At 41.0% G+C, this 18,163-nt stretch overlaps 1 protein-coding gene across 2 annotated transcripts in view; it reads left to right on the top strand.

The window, feature by feature from the left end:
• Positions 1 to 18,163, top strand: part of SLC12A4 (solute carrier family 12 member 4) — a 45,513-nt gene that overhangs the window by 6,845 nt on the left and 20,505 nt on the right. The window contains exons 1-4 of one of the 2 annotated variants that reach the window (XM_066194327.1): positions 4,931 to 5,031; positions 8,771 to 9,051; positions 12,340 to 12,434; positions 13,748 to 13,879. In XM_066194327.1, coding sequence (XP_066050424.1) covers positions 8,880 to 9,051; positions 12,340 to 12,434; positions 13,748 to 13,879 — 399 coding nt within the window. In that variant the 5' untranslated portion in view covers positions 4,931 to 5,031; positions 8,771 to 8,879. Of the gene's footprint in view, positions 1 to 4,930; positions 5,032 to 8,770; positions 9,052 to 12,339; positions 12,435 to 13,747; positions 13,880 to 18,163 lie in introns of those variants that run through there. The other variant, XM_066194326.1, reaches the window with a different exon arrangement.

The raw sequence follows: 18,163 nt of genomic DNA, 5'->3' as shown, positions 1-18,163 counted from the left end.
TCCTTTCAGCATACTTGGATTTTGTCATGCATGGAGGACTGAGCATCTTTCACAGTGGCTGCTGTAGCAATTGCCAAGCAAATAATACCTTTGTTTTCAGCAAGCAAAATAACAAAATGCATACACAGAAAATATTAGTTTTTTCACAGAGTCAAATGCGTGACAGTTAATATATCTGTCTTTAAATTTAAAATGTCTATGCAAAAATACAGCCCTTACAATGCACGTAGGGTAGACTTCTCTGGAATTTGAATATGACAGCATTTTGTATACCGCAACTACACATATATATGTAAGTGTGGCTGAAGGTTATTTTGTGGCTTGTTTACTGCCTACTGGTCCCCTATAGCTTTTGTTTTAAACACTGTTTCACAAGTTTAAAGCTGTCACTTCGGAACCATAAAAAGGAGTTCCTGGAGTGAATGGAGTAGCATTTTTTTTCCTAACAGGCTTTTAATAGGGCTTTAGATTTTGTGGTGGGTTCTAGGTATGGCTTGGAAAAGAAGGTTGTTTGCTTTCCAGCAGTCTTAAATCATGTCTGAGGAGCAGAGGTACAGGTCAGAACACTTCTGGGGGGACAATTTTTCAAATTTTGGTTGCTGTTAAAGGTACCTGGTGGAGTTCTTTCTTAATCATCTTTTGATCTTCTTTGTGCTCTGTAGGACAGAGGGATGGAATTTGACGTGCAGAATAAAGTGCTCATTGCCCCCAAAAAGCTTTTACTCAATTAGCTTATGGGTGAATGGGGAAGTTTGATAAGTTGGCAGTTGTGCTTTGTTGACTGGAGGCAACCTTAGACTTGTTGGAAATGCAAATGAAACGGCATTTTGCTGAGCTGAAGATGAGAGGCCAGTGCCAGGCAGGGCTGGGCGAGGGGTGGGGGAGGAAGAGGCTGGTACTGGTGAAGAGGTGTCCTCATCCTACCTCTGTACTGAAGGTCACTGTGCTGCTCCAGGAAGCTCCTTCGTGTGAGGCATGGTGTGCCAGCATTTCCACATTTTGGGTTTGCCTAAGGTCTGGAGTTTTGGCCCACAGGTCCATCCTCTCGAATGCAGAGTGCTTAATTTGCCCCTTTCTCTCCGCCCAAGTGACCTGCATTGTCCTGGAAGCCCAGCTCTTGCATGGATCGGCACGTGGCCTGTGCTGTCATGAGCATGCAACCCATTGATTTCTTTGAGGATGAGAATCAAAGCTGTGAGCTGCTGTTGGGGGCTGGCTGGCAGGGCTCTGGCAGGGGTTGTATAACCAGCTGCTGGCAGAGGAGCGATGACGATGACGCAGAGCTGTGCGTGGGGCAGAGGCACGCTGTGCTGTGCATAGGTTCAAGGTAATTACGCCTCAACTAAACTACACGGGTTTGGTTTTTTTTTCCCTGCAGTCTAATTACCAAACTTCAGTTTCATCTCTTACCAGTAGCCAGCAATTTCTTCTGTTTAGCTGAGGGATTTAGAGCATCATTCAATCACTGCATTCTTATCTTGAAGCAGACCATACAAACTTCTGACTTTCACTTCCATGTCAAAGGGAAAAAAGGGTTTTTATGGTGTGCCATTAGAAGCTGCTCAATTGCTGAGTTAAGAAGGGCAAACTTGTTGAGACTTGCTCTTGCGTACTTTAAATTGCTGATTGCTGCAGTAAACCACGGTTTTTATGCCCTGGAGTATAATTATTTTCCATAAAATTATCTATAGCAATGTTATTTTGTTTTATGGCCCTGTCTCTGCTTGCAAGCTGGGCAGCCCTGAGCTTGGTTACTGTGTGCAAAGTCCACCTCTGGATTTCCATGAAGGAGGTCAGATCTGAGTCAGGACTAGGAGTAATTCAGGAGGATGGCATAGCTGCTGCTGTTCCTGATGGAGGACAGCACAATACTGTTTCCCCTCTGCCTTCTACCTTTGTATTCAGGGGCTTTGTCATGCTGATCCTCTTCTAAGTAGTAAAATTGATCTTTTTTTACCACTTGCTCATGTATTTGTGTCCAGAGCTGACACAAAAGTGGAAGTTGGTTAATTGTCTTCCAGGTCTGATTTTAGTACCTTCTGCACCTGTATATTTTTGGCTTTGTTCTGCTAAGGTTTTAAGTGTGATATCACAATGTGAAGTGTTTGGCAGTAATACCACTTGACCACCTCCCATCCCCTCAACAGCATCCCTTCCTTTCCCTTGATTCCTGTTTGTGCTCTGCACCCTGTACTGGGGCACGGCTGTTTTGAGAGCATCACAAGCCCAACCCTTGCTTCAGCTCCTGCATGGAGCTTTTATCTTGACTTCTTTGTTTAGGCCAACACAAACCACTCACTCCTGATGTGTTTCTGTGTTCCAGGAAATGTGGTGACAATGTCAGGGGTTAATTTCTGCAACGTGGTAGCCAGTCATGGTATCATGTATACCAATCAGTTATACAATCAGCTATGTCAGTCAGGTGTAGTTGAGCCATGTTTGGTAAATCCCAATTCTGTGTAACCAATGTGATGATTACCTGCCTTGTGTTTAGATGCATTTTAGCACCCATGCAAGGAGCTTTAAAGCTGTAACTCAAGGCAACACAGGGAGAATTATTTAATTGCAGTATTTTGCCTTTGCCCTTTTAAGACACTGTATTGTAAACTTCGTGGTAGAAGCATATATTTAGCAGGAGCAAACTCACTATTATACAACTTGGAGTGTTTTCTGACTTAGATTGTGCTCCAGCTGCCCAACTCCTGTCTGGTGAAGCAGAAAAAGGATCTAATGTTGCCGATTGCTCCTTGAAGAGTTTCTCTAAGCTGATGTGTTATACGCACTTTGCGCTGATGCTCTTGCAAACAGATGAACTTCCTGTGAAATGATGGTAAAAGCCACTGTGGCTTCTCCAGATATCTGCCTTTGTCTTGGTCTGTTCTGTGTAGCACTGTGGGAAATGTGTTGTGCTGTTTTGGGAGACTTGTGGACTCTTTGTAAATGTGTGTCAAAATATTTGTGTTTTAGAAGAAGGGTGGTTGGCTTTTTATCATCTGCAATGTCAGAGCTCTCTCCACCCTCTAAAATGTTCAGTGGGAAGGAGTGACTCCCTTTGCTTGGAGAAGTCTCATGCTGACTTGTACTTTCTGTAAGTATTATGACCAGAGTTGGAGTGAGTTTTGGCTGTTTGTAGCATTTCATGCTGAAAGGTCATCCTTGGATTTCAGCCTTGAACTCTACAGAGGCTTAACTTCTTTTTTTTTTTTCTTTATTTTTCTCTCCTTAAAACCGTCCTGCCTTCCTTTTTCCTTAGCTTAAAAAAAAAATCTCTCATGAACTTTGTTTTCACATGGAACTCAGTACTTCTCAAATGTAAGAAATACCTGATGTTCAGCGCTTTCTGTATGAGTTAACTAATGACAATTCAGCGTTTCACAATCAGCTTGTAAGTGGTTTCCAATGTCTTTCTGCTGTCTTCCAGGGATGGATAGTAGATAGATGTCTGTAAATGTACATTGAGTAGTATGCACAGAATGTACATACATTGGAATGTTCAAAGTAATTAAATCTCCTTTCTTCTGTTATTTTCTGCATGTGTGGAGCACATTTAGCATCCTGGCTCTTATTTCTTTCTACTTGCTCCTTGTAGGAAGTTTTTTGAGCTGGTGGCAAACTGGCTTTTAGTGGTCCCTGTTCCCATGTGTTTTCTCTCACTCCAAGGTTTGTGCCTGTGCAATTGTTTCTTTGGCCTATTTTGAGCTGGAGGAGAGAACAGATATGTCCAAAATTGTGGTGTGTGTTTTTTGGACTTTTTTTGTTGTTGTTCTCTCTTCTGTACTGTGAAGCCATGGTCAGTTGAACAGGTATAGGGCTGAAAAGAATTTTCTGTATTTGGTATCAGAAAGAAAGGTGAATTTGAATTAAATGTTGCATGGCATCTGCATACTGGTATCATAGGTGTATGTTGCAGTCTTTCAGAGAAAGTGAGAACATTTTATAGCAACACAAGAGACTTTTCTTGAGGCAGGGAAAATATCAGAATGCTGCTCCCTGTATTTTGATAGGAGGTGTGCTGTATCTAAGGTGTCCTCATGCCTGTGAAGGGATGGGATTTCGGGGAGGATAATCGTGAGAAATGGTTTTGGAGTTGTTCCACATGAAAGAACCTCTGAAGTGGATTACAGTGAAATAAAGGTTGTTTTTATAGTGATTTTATTTTTCATCTGGCAGTGACAGGTTATATTATGAAAGCTCCCAAGTGATGTGAGTTCCTAAATCCAATTTCTCAAAAGTGACTTGGCATCTTTAATTACACAGGTATTCCTGGTGACTGCACCTACCTCATCGTGTAGGTAAGTCCTAGTGAGGTGTGTGCTGGTATCCAGAGGACTCCTTGTGAATGGGCAGAATAGTGGGGGCTCTGGCAGTTATGAAGTGCTTAGAATCATTAAGTGAGTATTTCTTGTGTCTCTTACATAAACCTCCCGTTTCATGCTGCTGTTGCTAGATCTTTCTTGTGATCTTGCATGGGGTTCATCCATTAATGGGTCATCATATTCTAATGTATTGAAGATGGAAAGAAACAGATCACTGTTTTCACTTGAAAGCTGGAATGCCTGCAGGGCTAATGTCACAGAGCTACACTGGCATTAGCAGGTTTAAAACCCTGTCTGATTCCACTCCCAGCAAGCGGCAGATTTGTGGCACCCTTTTTGAGTAAGTGTGCAAACAACTGCGGTGCCTCTTAAATGTGGCTGGGCTTGGATTTGACAAGTAGCATTTTCTGTAAGATCCTGATATTTGTATATTTTCTCGGTGTTGAAGGGATTATAATGCCGGGATTATATCAGTGTTGGCTTACATTTCTGTAAGGAATTTTTGCTTCCTGGGAGAGATCAGTCCAATTCAACACTGCAGCCAGCACTCTGTCAGAGCAGATAGAAAAAGTTCTTCTGGAGATACAATAGTACTAAAATTGTCCAATCCTCAGGACATCCCAGAGGAAGCATTTACTAAAGCATGTGCTAAGAGCTGGAAGAAGAATAATGGTAAACCAAGTTACTGAAAATGTCAAAGAGCTATTGCTAAAGGGTAAGTACTTTATGTTGATATTAGCACCAGCAAAGAATTGTAGTGTTCTGAAACTGTCAGTGTATCTTAATTGAAAAACAAAGTCATGGGGCTTTCTGAAACACAGGGTTATTAGATTGTTAAATCCTTCAAGTTGTGTAGCGTTAGACAACTTGATGGGTAGGGCTGTTCTCTAATCTAGTTTTGCAAAGTATGGTAGAAGTTTTCACACGTGTTTATCTAGGGGTAAATCCAAGATCTGTGCTTAATTGTATGCTTAATTTTGTACACTGCTCCAGCCTGTCTGTTGCATAGGGTGTTGTCTGGGAAAGTTTTGGCTGTTTCTTTCAGGCAGAGGACAAACATGTGCCATCTTTTGAACTCTCAACTGGTTCAGAGGAATGACTATATTATCAATAATACAGCTTTTTGTTTTATTTTTTGGGTACAGTTTTGCGTTGTGTTTCTGGCTAGTTGTATGTTGTCCACGGAGAAACAAGTATTTCTAATAGGCTGTCTTTTTTTATTATTGCTTCAAGTTCTCTTTATTTTGGACTGCTGCTGATATTGGATTAGGATTTTTGCTAAATTGGAAGTGAGTGATTTAAGAAAAGAAGCAATGTCTGATTTCTGTTAATGAAATATCAAGGTGGTGATAGCTCCAAAAGCATAATTGTGCATTGAGTTATTTGGTGTAGTCTCATGAATGAACCAAGAAAAATGTTCCAAAACAGTTCTGAGAATGAATAAGAGTTTTGTTTAGTCCAGCCACATGTGAGGAAGCACATGAATAGAAGCAGACTTGGACTGTATTTGAAATCAAATTGTTGCCTGCATGTTTCTTAGGTTATCCTAAAAATTACAGTGTCTTGATTTACTTCAGCAGTACTTGACTTACTTCAGATTTACTTCTTGAGTACTTGGCTGCTGAAATGTGGAGATACCGGGGTTCTTGGACTGCTGGCAAAGTCTGGGAAGTCTGTTGAGGTTTTTCTGTTTCTCAGCAATGCTCAGACGTGCAGGTCTTGACGGCCTGTGAGTGATGAGCAGAGCACTCTGAACATCACACAGCCTTTGGGAGGAACAGTGTGAGCATTATCCTTATTGACATCTGGGAAATGGTGTCTCAAGAGCTGGTAAAAACAACCCAAACCCCCAAAGTGTGATAAAAATGGACATGGACAGCTTTTTATATTAAAACTTTATTCATAAGGCTGTGAACAAATGTCCTCAAAATAATCTGGCTAATAAAACCTGATTATGCAATAATTTCTGTTAGCAGCAATTCCATTGTTTCTCCATTTTTGTTTTTTCCAGTAGAATACCTACCTTGGGCGTATTCATTTGCTTCTAGGTCTTGTGAGAACAGTTAAGTGTAGCAAACATATTTTGATTTTGTGGACAAAAATCAAAGTAAATTGTCTCTTAATTACCACTTGTGTAGAAATTTGCAGAACGTACTGACACATGAAAATCTGAGAAAGCACAAATGAATCAGAACAGAACTAACTTGCTCTCAAACGTGGTGTAAATTTTGCCTTCCTTAAAACATCTATAAATTAGTGTTTTCTTTAGGTTAGGCTCTCTTCAGAGGTAATTTGCAGCACAGTCCAGGTGCATGCACAGGAGAGGCACTCCAGGGCTCAGCTAATTAAACCATCTCTTTCTGAGTGAGAAGTGAGCCTGTGGGATTAGGTGGCTCTAACAGCCTGCTGTTTAGGTTGCTCATATTAAGGGAAACCCAGAGCAACTGCTTGGCTATCAACTCTGATTTCTAATCTTAGATTCCAGTGTTACTGGTAGATAAAATATTATAAGTATGAATATTTATTTGTTGTAGTTAAAAAAAAGAAAAGTCAGATCAAGTAGTGTTTCCTGTGCATGAAAATGGCTCAGTTTGTGCCCTTAACTCTCACAGGTTTTGTGGCCTGTGATACTTGTGAAATAGTGTCTGAAAACCAGCAAGATGTGGTGTTAGCTGCTAGACAGGCTGTATCATCACGGTGTTTGTTACTGTGGTGGACACAAAGGAGTCTGTACATGCACAGAACGATTAAGTGAGATACTAACTCTTGCACTGCTCCAGAAATTAAATTACATTGAGGGGAGGAGTGTTGGGCTGTCCTTTGAGCTGGTTTTCTAGGACATACCTGCTGTTTGTTAGTTATCAAGGGGTAAATAAACCAACATGTTTCTTGGTCAAGCTGAGCATTTCAGTTCCAACTCCGACTCGAACTCTGATTTGCACTGAAGTTATTTGAAGACGTTTAGTCCCTCACTTAAGCCTTGGTGCTTCAGGTGGGGAGGATTCTGGCAGCCCTGCGTGCCATCCTCCTGGGTCACAGCAGTGTCTGGAGCTTTGTCCAGCTTTCCTGCCTGCAGAGCGTGTTGGAGGCTGTGTTCCTCCTGAGATGCTGTGAGCAGGGTGTGTGTGCCTCTGCCGGCTGGCATTGGCTCAGCTGTGATGTGCCTGTAGGAGCAAAGTGGCAGAAGTTTCTTATCAAAGTTCAGGCCTCTTCAGCATTTGCATTTTCTTTAATGTTTTAACCTTGCTGTAGCTTAATTGGCATTGCTCTGTTCACTTTGTTATCTGTGTGGGCCAGACTAAAGCTGGTCAAGCTCTGTCCATCTGTGTCTTCAGCACATCCTAACTTGCCAGGTAGTGGTTTCTATGAGAAGTAAGTGAGCATCTCAGGGTTAGTCATGTCCTGATGAAAGAATCTGTAGGTTTTTATTATGTACTAATTTCCGCTTCTTTACCTGAATGTGATGAAGCAGGGGAGTGGTGGTTTTTTGTAAGGGAGTTTAGAAACTAGTAGAGAAAAGTAAAACCTTGACAAGTTAAGTCATGCAACTGCTCTTGCCACCTTGTCAATGGTTATTTTAGACCTGATCATTGTGAAGCTTCCTGGTCTTTTCTTTGCCATAGTCTCACTGTGCCTAATTGTTCAGCTTTCATTTATCCTCGCTAATCTGTCTTTTAGTTACTTTCATATATGTCTTTTGTTTGTAATTCTCTCTAAATTCTGGTTTTCATCCCTCAGTTACTTAAGAAAACACAATAGCTTGAACAAAAGGCTTGCATTCAGCATGCTCAAGCAGTGAAACTGTGTCTGTCTGGCCTAATCCTCTTCCAGAAGGAAAGCAGTAACATGAATAGTGTCCTCTGTGTTCTTAATCCTTTTGAATTTTTTTAATTTTTTTTTTTTTAGTAAATACAACATTAACCTTTTGGAGAAGAACAAAATAAAACCAGTTAGTAGAATATCTGCTGCAGTTTAGTCCCAGTGCTTTTTCTTGGCTGTGATGCAAAAGTTTGGACATCCATTTGTTGCTTTTGTTCTGTTTCCTGAGCTTGTGTGTTTGCATGTGTGGGAGCATGCACCCTTGAGGGTTTTAGGTTTTGTTCCATGGATCATCTGTGATGTTTTAAGGAACTCAGGTGATCCACAGGATGAGGAACTTGTTCTCTGAACCTGTGCCCATATCTGAGTAGGGGAGTAGAATGTTCAGGGAACTATGGTGGAGATGTTTAGATGAACTGTATAGTTGAAGTGGTGGCTGCAAATAGAATTATCTGGTTTGGGAGAGAACTGGTGGCCTTCAGAAATAAAATGCCTTAATTATCGAAAGATAATGAAGACTGAGAAGCAATGAAACAAGCGAAGAGGAAACATTAGCCTACTTGGAATACAGCTTGAATACCTCAAAATTTGAGATTAATTAGGGACTAAGGCAAATAAATTATTCTCTGTTGCAGAGTATTTAGCTCCCTCTTTGAGAAATGTTCCTTGCAAATCAATCTTGCATGATGAAAACTAACACCACATAGCTACTGGCCAGGACCAAAGACTTGACAATAACTAAGAATGTGGAAATCTGTGCGCATGTCACGCGATGGTGCTTGCCCAGGAGACTTCATGCCTCAGGATGTAAACCCTCCTCGGGTGAAGCTGGGGCAAGAATTCCCCAGAGTGGCTTTCCGGGGTCACATCCGCTCCCTTCCCAAGCTGATGGACATAACTCGCCCTTCCCATGCAAGTAAGTCTCTTTGAAGCTGCTGCTGCTCACTGGCAGAGAGAATTTACTGCACGAGTTTTTTTTCTTTTCTTGCAGTGTGTTTTCTGGACTGTGCTGCAGCCTGGTCTGTCTTGGACAGTTGTGACTGTTGTCGAGGAAATGCTTCTTAGCTGGAGGTTTTAATCCTGAAATGGAAACACAGTATGAGAAGAGAGGCAGTGAGAGGATTTGATTTAGAACATGTCTATAAAGAAGAGATTGCAGTGAACATGCAGCTGTGATGATTTTTGGCTGGCATTTGATTAGCTGTATTTATGTTAGCAATGTAGTGGTCTTGAATTAGCACACATCTCTGCAGCACCAGTTCTGCTTGTTGGTGATGTGGAACTAGGATGTCATTGTAAAGAACTGGCATGTAAACCTACACTCCTTCACTTCCTGCTGAAAATGTATAGCGTTTGAGAGGGACTTTAAAGTGGCACATCATTAGATCAGCAGGAAAGTTCACTTCTATTTTTGCATTGTCTGCAGTGATTCATATGCATGTTATTTCAGGACAATGGAGCTAGTGCTGTGAATGTGGTAAAAAGCCAGTTGTAGCTCTCTATCATCTCAACCATCGAGAAGAAAATGTGCCCTAGCAATTGCAAAATCAATACTTTATTTCCAGTCATTGGCTTCCTGTGTGTGGGATGGTGTACAAAGCCAGCATGCCAAGGGGTCAGATTTGGAATGAAAGTCTAATGGGTAGGGTCTGAGTGATTCTTGAACATAAAAATGGAGAATAAGAGAGAAGATGGAAGCTCTTTATAGAGAGAGAGAGAGGTCCTCTGAACAGATCAATTATGAAAAATTCACTGGTGGTAAAATGAAGATGCATCTAAAAAAATAGTATCAATTAAGTTGAAGATTCATCTTAAGTCACTGATCTTTGTCAGGCTCAGGGAGGTAGTATGAAGTAATCTTTCTAAACTGAGGAGAGGTTATGTGGATTATGGTAACGAGGGCATTTTGAAAGAGCAAAAGAATTACCATCCTGTTTAAAAAACTGAGATTGAATGTATGAATGTATCTTGGCAACAGTGGGATTTTGAACATAAAAAGGTTGAGAGTTTCTCTAAGTGTTACAAGTAAAAGAACACCCATTATACTGACTTGAGACAGTGATAAGGTAAGGTTCCTGGTGAAAAGCTAAGGCAGCAAAGAATTGCTTTAAAAATCCCTCTGTGATAAACAAACCAACAAAACCAAAAACAACACCCCAAAAACTAGGCTGATATTTCAAACCTTCAGTCACCAGAGCCAGTATATAGGATTTCCTGTATAATGTATATAGGAATGGAGGAAACAAACCAAAGTTGCTCATGACCTTGCTGTGTTTGATAAGGGTAATGGAGAAGATACTGCAGAGACCAGAGTCTTGGAGAATCAAGCAGACAGTATTTCTGTTGATGTCATAATTTGCACCATCATTTGTGTCCAATTTAATGAGTAAAGGGTATATGGCAGGTAACTCCATTTCCTCAGCAAAAATTGAAAATGTTCTCTAACCACAACAGGATGGGGGGGGACTGCAGCACACACCACAGCAAAATTGATCTGCTATATTCCAGTATAGGCATAACAAATACAGCAAGCAAGCGGTTTTTGCAGATTTTTACCTTTGCTAAAGTTGATTGCCGTTTGATTTTGATGCTGTGTTGTTAAGCTTACTGATGTTTTTCTAGTAATGTAAAAATTCTACAATTGCAGCAAAGTGAGGGTCTCTTATATGTAGGTGGGGTCAGCAAATAAGCTGAGCCCCCTGGTTCAAGGCAGCTGCTCATTAACATTTTGGGGTTAGTTGTCAGAGCTGTGAGGAAGGCAGTGGGCACATAAACACAACAGGCTGCTCTTTTCATGTATTTTTGGTCAGCTAAGTATTTACTTACAGAAGGTTAAAAATTTCTCTATTCTTTGTGAATATTGTTTTTCCAACAGTTTTGTTCACAGCACCTGTCAGCAATTTCCAGAAAATGGAGCTGCTTTCCATGCATGCCTTCCCCTCAGTAAGAGTGGGACTGAATGTTCTCCTAATTTTTTGGCTTATAACAATTATTTTGTAACATTGCAGTTTGTGCTGATCACTGTGAGTAGGGGAGGACTCTACTCTTTACCTGTTAGGTTCATTTTGTAAATTGTTTCAAATTTCGAAATGAAGAGAGATTTTCACTTGAATTATATTAAAATGATTTGGTGTAACCTTGTTGAATTGATTACAGTACTCATTGAAAAGATGCACACAAAAATCCAGCTGTTCATTCTCTTGCTTTTGGTTTATTCAGTGTACAGTATTTTAACTTTATTTTCATTTAAGATAAGAATGTCTTTTTCTTTAGTTTTTAATTTCTGTAGTGGTTACATCTTTTGTAAATAGAAAAAGGTATTCCTTGGATTAATCCTTTCTTAAGGAGATGCTCTTGGAAATCATTCATTTGTATTGGCTGAGAGAGCAGGGAGTGAAGAGGTACAGATAAAAGAAAAGAATTTTTGTTTTTTGAGCAGAGGATAATGGGAGACATAGGTCCAAGAACTTCTTTTGAAAATGGAAATCAATATAATTTTTTTTTCCCCTCAGAGGTTGTTTTAAACTATAGTGCCCTTGGTTTTTTTTTTGTTACTGCTTGCTACAGAAAGCTCTACTGATCTTCTATGCTCTTTTTTAAAAAAAATATTGTTCACTGCATATGGGAATGCTCTGGTTTTAATGTACCTGATATTAGTTTTTAATTTAGAAGTGTAAGAGGAGCCTGAAGAATGCACAGCTTAAGTGTTCAAAACACAGTGAGAGTAGAAGCAGTGGATTAATGGGCATAGTGAATAACACACAGCATTTAAGAGCTGAAAAGGTTGGTTCAGTCTTATCAGCTCCATCTGACTGGGTTGGACATACATCTCAAAGGTTGCTGTTATCATTAGCAGTGATTTCTACAAGCACAGGAGCTGTCCTAGTGCTCATCACTGTTCTAAATAAGAAACAGTTACAGAAGTGAGCACTAGGGAGTAAAGACACATACAGCATTGTAGCTGTGACCCTACTTGTAAGTTTTACTTTGAGATGACTTTTTATTCTATTTTAATGATACAGAGGAGTAGAAATAGAAATGACTCTACCTTGAGAGTAACACCTTTGATATTGCTAACATTGTATGAGTTGAGATACTAAAAAAAACCCATATTCAAATAACCAATGAGTTTATTCCCTATGGATTTGTCAAGGTTACAGTCTCATTCTCTGCTTATCAAAACTGCTGCTTTTTTTCTTCACAGGTCATGGCAACCATAAAGAAAACAGTCCTTTCCTAAACAGTTCAGAAGCTGGCAAGGGAGGTGATTACTATGACAGAAATCTGGCCTTGTTTGAGGTAATTTCTAGCTGCTTTTTGTACTTCTAATGTGATTTGTGATCTTCTGTGATGGGAGGGATTGAGCACATCTTTCTCCCCCACCTGCCTTTTTGTGGGTGTCCATCTGTAGTCAGGGGTCCCAGTGGGCAGAGAAGATGCTGTGTGGTGACAGAGCTCAGGTATGGTGCCAGCTGGGTCTGTGAGGCACAGTTATAACCCTGAATAACTGTATCCACCTGGGAGTAAGGAGGGGCAGACACTCTTGCTGGAGGCCTTTTCCATATGCACAGGAGCACACCAGGTGTGCAGGCTCCTCCGTGGGACTAAGGAGTGGGAGGATCCATCAGGATCCCAAAGGCCATGCTCCTCTGCTGAACAGGGGGTACTGCTGTCTCAACCCCTTTCTGGAAGGAATTGTAATCAGGTTTTTACACATGTGAGCTGCAGGTCAGATCACAGGGAGGAAGAAGAAAAGGGTGCTTGGCTCATGTCATCCCTTTAGGGATGACCCCATTTGGGGTCAGTTTCTACATCATGTACAGAGCACATAATGCTACTGATCCCACCAGAAAGTGTTCAAGGTTATACCTAAAGCTATGATAAAGCTGCAGACAGTGAAATCTTTCTCAATTGGTTTTTAGTTCCTGTGTGGAAAGTTTTTTCTCTTCACCATGCATTCCTTATTGTGCTATCAGACATGCAAGACTTTAATTTCAAAGAGAAAGGGAATGATTTTGTTCTGGGACTTTTTTTATCCCCTCTGCCCCCAAACCAGAAACAGGAATTGAATGGGATGAGTATAAAGGTGGGAGGCCCTCCACGCATGTGGCTTTTGGGAATTTTGTCCAGATCCACATGAATTAGAAAACATAGTTTGGAAAACGTAATAAAATCATCAGAGTGCGTACATGTCTACAGTGAACAGAGTTTAATCACTAAATCTCTGATTTGTTTGGCGGCTTGACCTTTTCAAAAGTGTATCTGTTGATGTGAGTTGACGTTAGAGATACATGCAAGGTACACATTCATTCTCTCACAGTTCTGAGGCTCAGACTTCTTCATTGCTGTAATTATGCTTTTCAGCACCTAAGGAGAGTGTTTCACATGGTGCAGACTTCTTGGCATGGCCTTTTCCTATCAGAGTTGCCCTTCTTTCAAAAAATTAAAACCTCTTATCAATGGTTAAACCACCCTGAAATACTCTGTCATTCTCTGGATAATTTTCCTGGTGTGTTCCCTGGTAGCCTCAGGCATGCCCAGGAAGGCGTGATCCAGCCACTCTTCACAAATGCTGTGAACTGCAGAAGTTGACTTGTTGTCTTCTTCCACAGGAAGAACTTGACATACGACCAAAAGTGTCATCTCTGCTTGGCAAGTTGGTCAACTACACAAATCTTACTCAAGGTGTCAAGGAGCATGAAGAAGCAGAAAGTACTGATGGATCGAAGAAGAAAGTATCAAAAGTAAGCAAAGATCCTCTCCATGGCCAAAACTGATGAATGGGATGATTCCCTGTGTGATTTTTGGGGGGCTGGCCTCCCTTCTGCTTTTTCCTACCCCCTCTCAGGAGCCATGACATTGTTGCAAAGCAATGACATGGAACCTGTAGGGAACCAGCTGTCACCAGAGAATTGGGGCAGATGTGCTGGTGAAAACTGTGCACTGCAGTGCAATTCCTTACGCTTGGTGTTGGTTTAGGTAAGAAGGGGACAGGCCTTCAGTGGGACACAAATAAAAACTAAACCACCCCCCAGCTTTTTCCCAGGGCTGTTTTTGCTGCCCAGTGGTGTCTGACGCATCTCTACCAGCCTGGTAGGTAATGACACAGGCTTTGCAGGAGGCAGCACCTGTCTAGCGTGGTGGGTGGAGGTCAGATTGGACACCCTGGGGCAGCTCAGGAGTCATTCTCGTTTCAGGCACTTAGGCAACTGAATTCTGCCCCAAAGCATCTGCATTTAGATGGTTGTACCTGGAATGCCAGTAGCAGGTGAGGTTTGAGTGCTGGTAGTTGATTTCTATCAGGAGGGCAGTGTTTAACTGCTCCTCTCTCCTCTGGCAGAGCCGCAGGTGCTTTGCTTACTGCTGCACCTGCAAGTGGTGTGGTTGTATTTTATGGCCTGCAGGCCTGTCAGTTTGTCTGCAAGTTCTGTCAAAAGAGAAGTTTCCAAAAAAGCTAAGATAGCACTTGAATTCTGTAGGTTTTATAGCACTGCCTTGCAAAGTTTGAGCCATTTCAGAAAGAGATGGCAGTGATAATGTTGCAAACCAATAGTGCTCTCAAGGAGCATGCATGTTACCCCATGCTGAATGCTCTTGCTCACACTCCAGTTCCTTACTCTGCAGTTTTACACTGGGCAAAACAAAGTTGTTTGGTCACTGGGAAGCTTAAAATTCAATTTTATTTGAGACCACGTGCGCTGAAAGTGCTGCAATATTGTGGTTAATTTGACATCATGACAGGACTGAGCTAAGGTCATCTGGGTGAAGTAGCTGCATTCTGGTCCTGTAAGCTGACATTAAAAAAGTAATTTAAACATTTTAATTACGATTTTCTTTTGTGTGGTATTTGGCATTGTACTGATGTCTGAGTCTTGTCCAAAGCTTTCACCTTCACATTACTAATAAGGAATGTCAGCTGCATCTCTGTTTTAGCTTGGTTTTGCTGGGCATAATGTCAGGCATCAGATGCTAATACGGTATTATTGCATAATCTAAAATAATTTTCATTCTCTTGCTATCAGAAGCAGATTGATTATTTCCCTACCAAAAGTAGAATGGTGGGGATACAGTAGATACAGTTCTTATGATTTTGAGGAAGTTCTGATCACTTTTGGTCTTTATTTCCTTTTTAATTGCCTGACCAGAATACCAGGATAAGATGCAGAGCAATCTGGAAGCTAGTCCCTTACTTCCCCGATGGCAAAAGAATTGGCTCAATTTGGCAATGGGACTGTAGTGTACAGTTGGTTAAAGCTAATGTATATAAAACTTCACAAGGTAAAAATGGGGCAAATACCAGAAAGCTGAAAACTTGTTTTCAGTCTCTGGTAGAGTACCATGCATGGTGCAATGTTGATATTTCTACATTTAGGTGTGATTCACGCTTGCATATTTTCAAGCTGTTTACTGCCATTAAAAGGGACTGTTTTCTTTATTAAAGCTTTGCTTTTATGGCAAAAGGTTTAATAACTGTGTTTTCCTGAATTATACTTTCCCATGTCCCAAAAATGTGTGTTCACAGACTTCTCAGATGTTTTTTGTAGAATGGGTTTGGTGACCTTTCCAAAAGTGACAGTATCATGCTGTATTAATATCTCAGTGTTTTCTGTGTAAACACTGCAGTTTCCTTATGCAAACCTTTGTCTGCATGTCTGTCTCTGGGATAAGTTATATCAGCTGCAATATCATAACTGCAGGTTGAATTTCTTCTCCCTCTCTTGCCATGAGCAATATAAAATTTTAAACATCATGCAGAATATAAGACGACTGAAAACCTTGGCCAATAATTATAACCATTAAACCCAGGAAATTTAAAAGCAGTAACTGGACAAGGGGATGGATTGAAGGTATTCAGAAACTGTGCAAATGGGATTCTTCTACATACTTCTTTTTAATCATCTTTGAAGTATAAATCACTGTGCTGCTCTTACCTTACCCTTCCCATTTGAGCATGAGAACAGAAGTCTGGCCGTCCATTCCAGCACCAGCAGGTCTGTTTTAAGTGGATAAAACCCTGTTAACCCACCCATTGGTGAGTGCTGCACTGGGTGTGCTCAGCTGGTGTGACACAGCTGCCTGTCACTTGCTGGAGTTGGCATCTCATAGGCAAGAGCTGGAGCAAGGCTGATGAGCAGGCTCTAGATCTGATATTTAAAAACGAACTGGGGAAAGCAATTCTTTCAGTAAGTCACTAATTCTCTGAGCAGGTAAGACAGGTCTCTCAGTGAGGACCTTTTGGGACCTAGCACAGCCCTGCCTGCCAAATCATATCCTTTCAGATTAATTTCATTTCAGTGCAAGACATCTTAATATGAACATATTATCTTGTTTCAGCAACCCCCCCACTAAATACTTTTGGTAGTAACATTTTCTGTTAGGTACACATCAGGTAAAATTGACACAACTCCAATGTAATAAGGTGGAAATTGGGTGGCTTTTTCTTCTCCAAATACAATCTTGCAATAAAGCATTTAACAGTCACAGGGCTATAGAAATATCCCCTTCTCGTGATGGAAAAAAATAGATAAACTGTTTTAGCTCATGTGTCTTTATCAAGGCAGTTCATTTCTGTGCTGCTGTCTGTCCTCATGCTACAGAGCAACTGTGCGAGCTGTCATTGCTGATCAATGTCCCTCAGCCCTGCAGCCAAGTGCTTTAATAACCCATCACACTGGCACAATGGAAATAGTGTCCTTCAGACTCGGATCAATATTTACATAAATTATGTGTCTGCAGCTGATGAGAGTGAACAGAAACATGATCTGCATCACTGAAATTGAGACTGTTTTCGAGATTTTTCTGTCCCTTCTTGGTTGTTCTAAAACTGTGTTCCTCAAAACGTCTCTCTTTTATTTCCTTTACGCAGCACGGGGTGTTACATTTTTTCATGTGGTTGCTGTTGAGGTTGAACATAATAATACCCTTGTGTCAGGTCACATTCTGTTGAAAGTTCAGCACTGGTTTAGTATCACTTAGTGATGATTAGATGCTATAAAAAAGGATCAAGTCACTGCAGATTACTGGTGTTAAATACTTCTGTGAACAAGTTGGTTCAAGTAATATTTGTAAATCGTTCTTTTTTATGAGTGTTTTGGTTTTTTTGGGTTTTTAAATTTTTTTTTCCCCCACAGGGTACGATAATCCAGGCTAAACTCTTATGCCTGAGATACTCTTAGTAATTCTTGCTTGGGAAGACGCTTGGGCATTTCCTAGGCTGCTCTGCTCCATAGTGGTCTCACAAGTGTACAACTAATGCACAATTTCTCTTCCTCTGTGGTGGAAGTGAGCTTGTAACTTGATAGGCTTAAGAGGCCACTTGGGAGGGAGGGGGAGAAGATGATGGAACAGTGGAGCAAAGCTGCAGGGACCACAGAAGATAGGAAAGAGTTCAGCTAAAGTGGATTCTTACGCAAAGGAAGCAGGGGATGGGAGGTGTGTGAAGGGCAGGCTGAAATCTCACCTGCTTTCACAGTGTGTGGAGGACTGTCACGTAGAAAACACAATAACCATGGTCCATTTACTGCTCCTGTGTAGGAGCAAGAGGATGGGCTTCTTTCCTTTTCCCAGATGCCAGTTTTGACAAACTCTTTAACTCTTTCATCCTGAGATACCCACATGTCTGATAAATTCACTTGATGGGTTCAGAGATGTTGTGAGGGAGGGACTGATGGATGAACGGTCAGATAGATGATGATGAAATTATGTGGAACATTTCCTTGAGAGGCAAAGTGTGCATTAATGTGACAATGGGAAGCCCCTGTGCTGGGCAATATCTGCCCAGTGCCTGGCAACATTATTTATAGTCCTTTATGTTTAAGGGGTTAAAGACACAGTGTGAATCAGATGGAAGTGTTGGAATCAGAAGTATTTACACTTTCCCTTCCTTGAGGAAACAAGTACACTGTAAATAATACCCTGTGAAGATCCTCCTCAATTATAGCACTGGAATAACTCAGTAAGAAAATCCTTACCTTGCCCTCATCAGGACACTTATGTAACAAGTGTCATTTCTGTTACTCTCAGACAAC

Source organism: Chamaea fasciata, unplaced genomic scaffold (genome assembly GCF_029207755.1).
Source record: "Chamaea fasciata isolate MVZ Bird 193981 ecotype frontalis unplaced genomic scaffold, bChaFas1.0.hap1 SCAF_12, whole genome shotgun sequence".
Lineage (NCBI taxonomy): Eukaryota > Metazoa > Chordata > Aves > Passeriformes > Sylviidae > Chamaea > Chamaea fasciata.
This window is presented reverse-complemented; position numbering and strand designations above follow the sequence as displayed.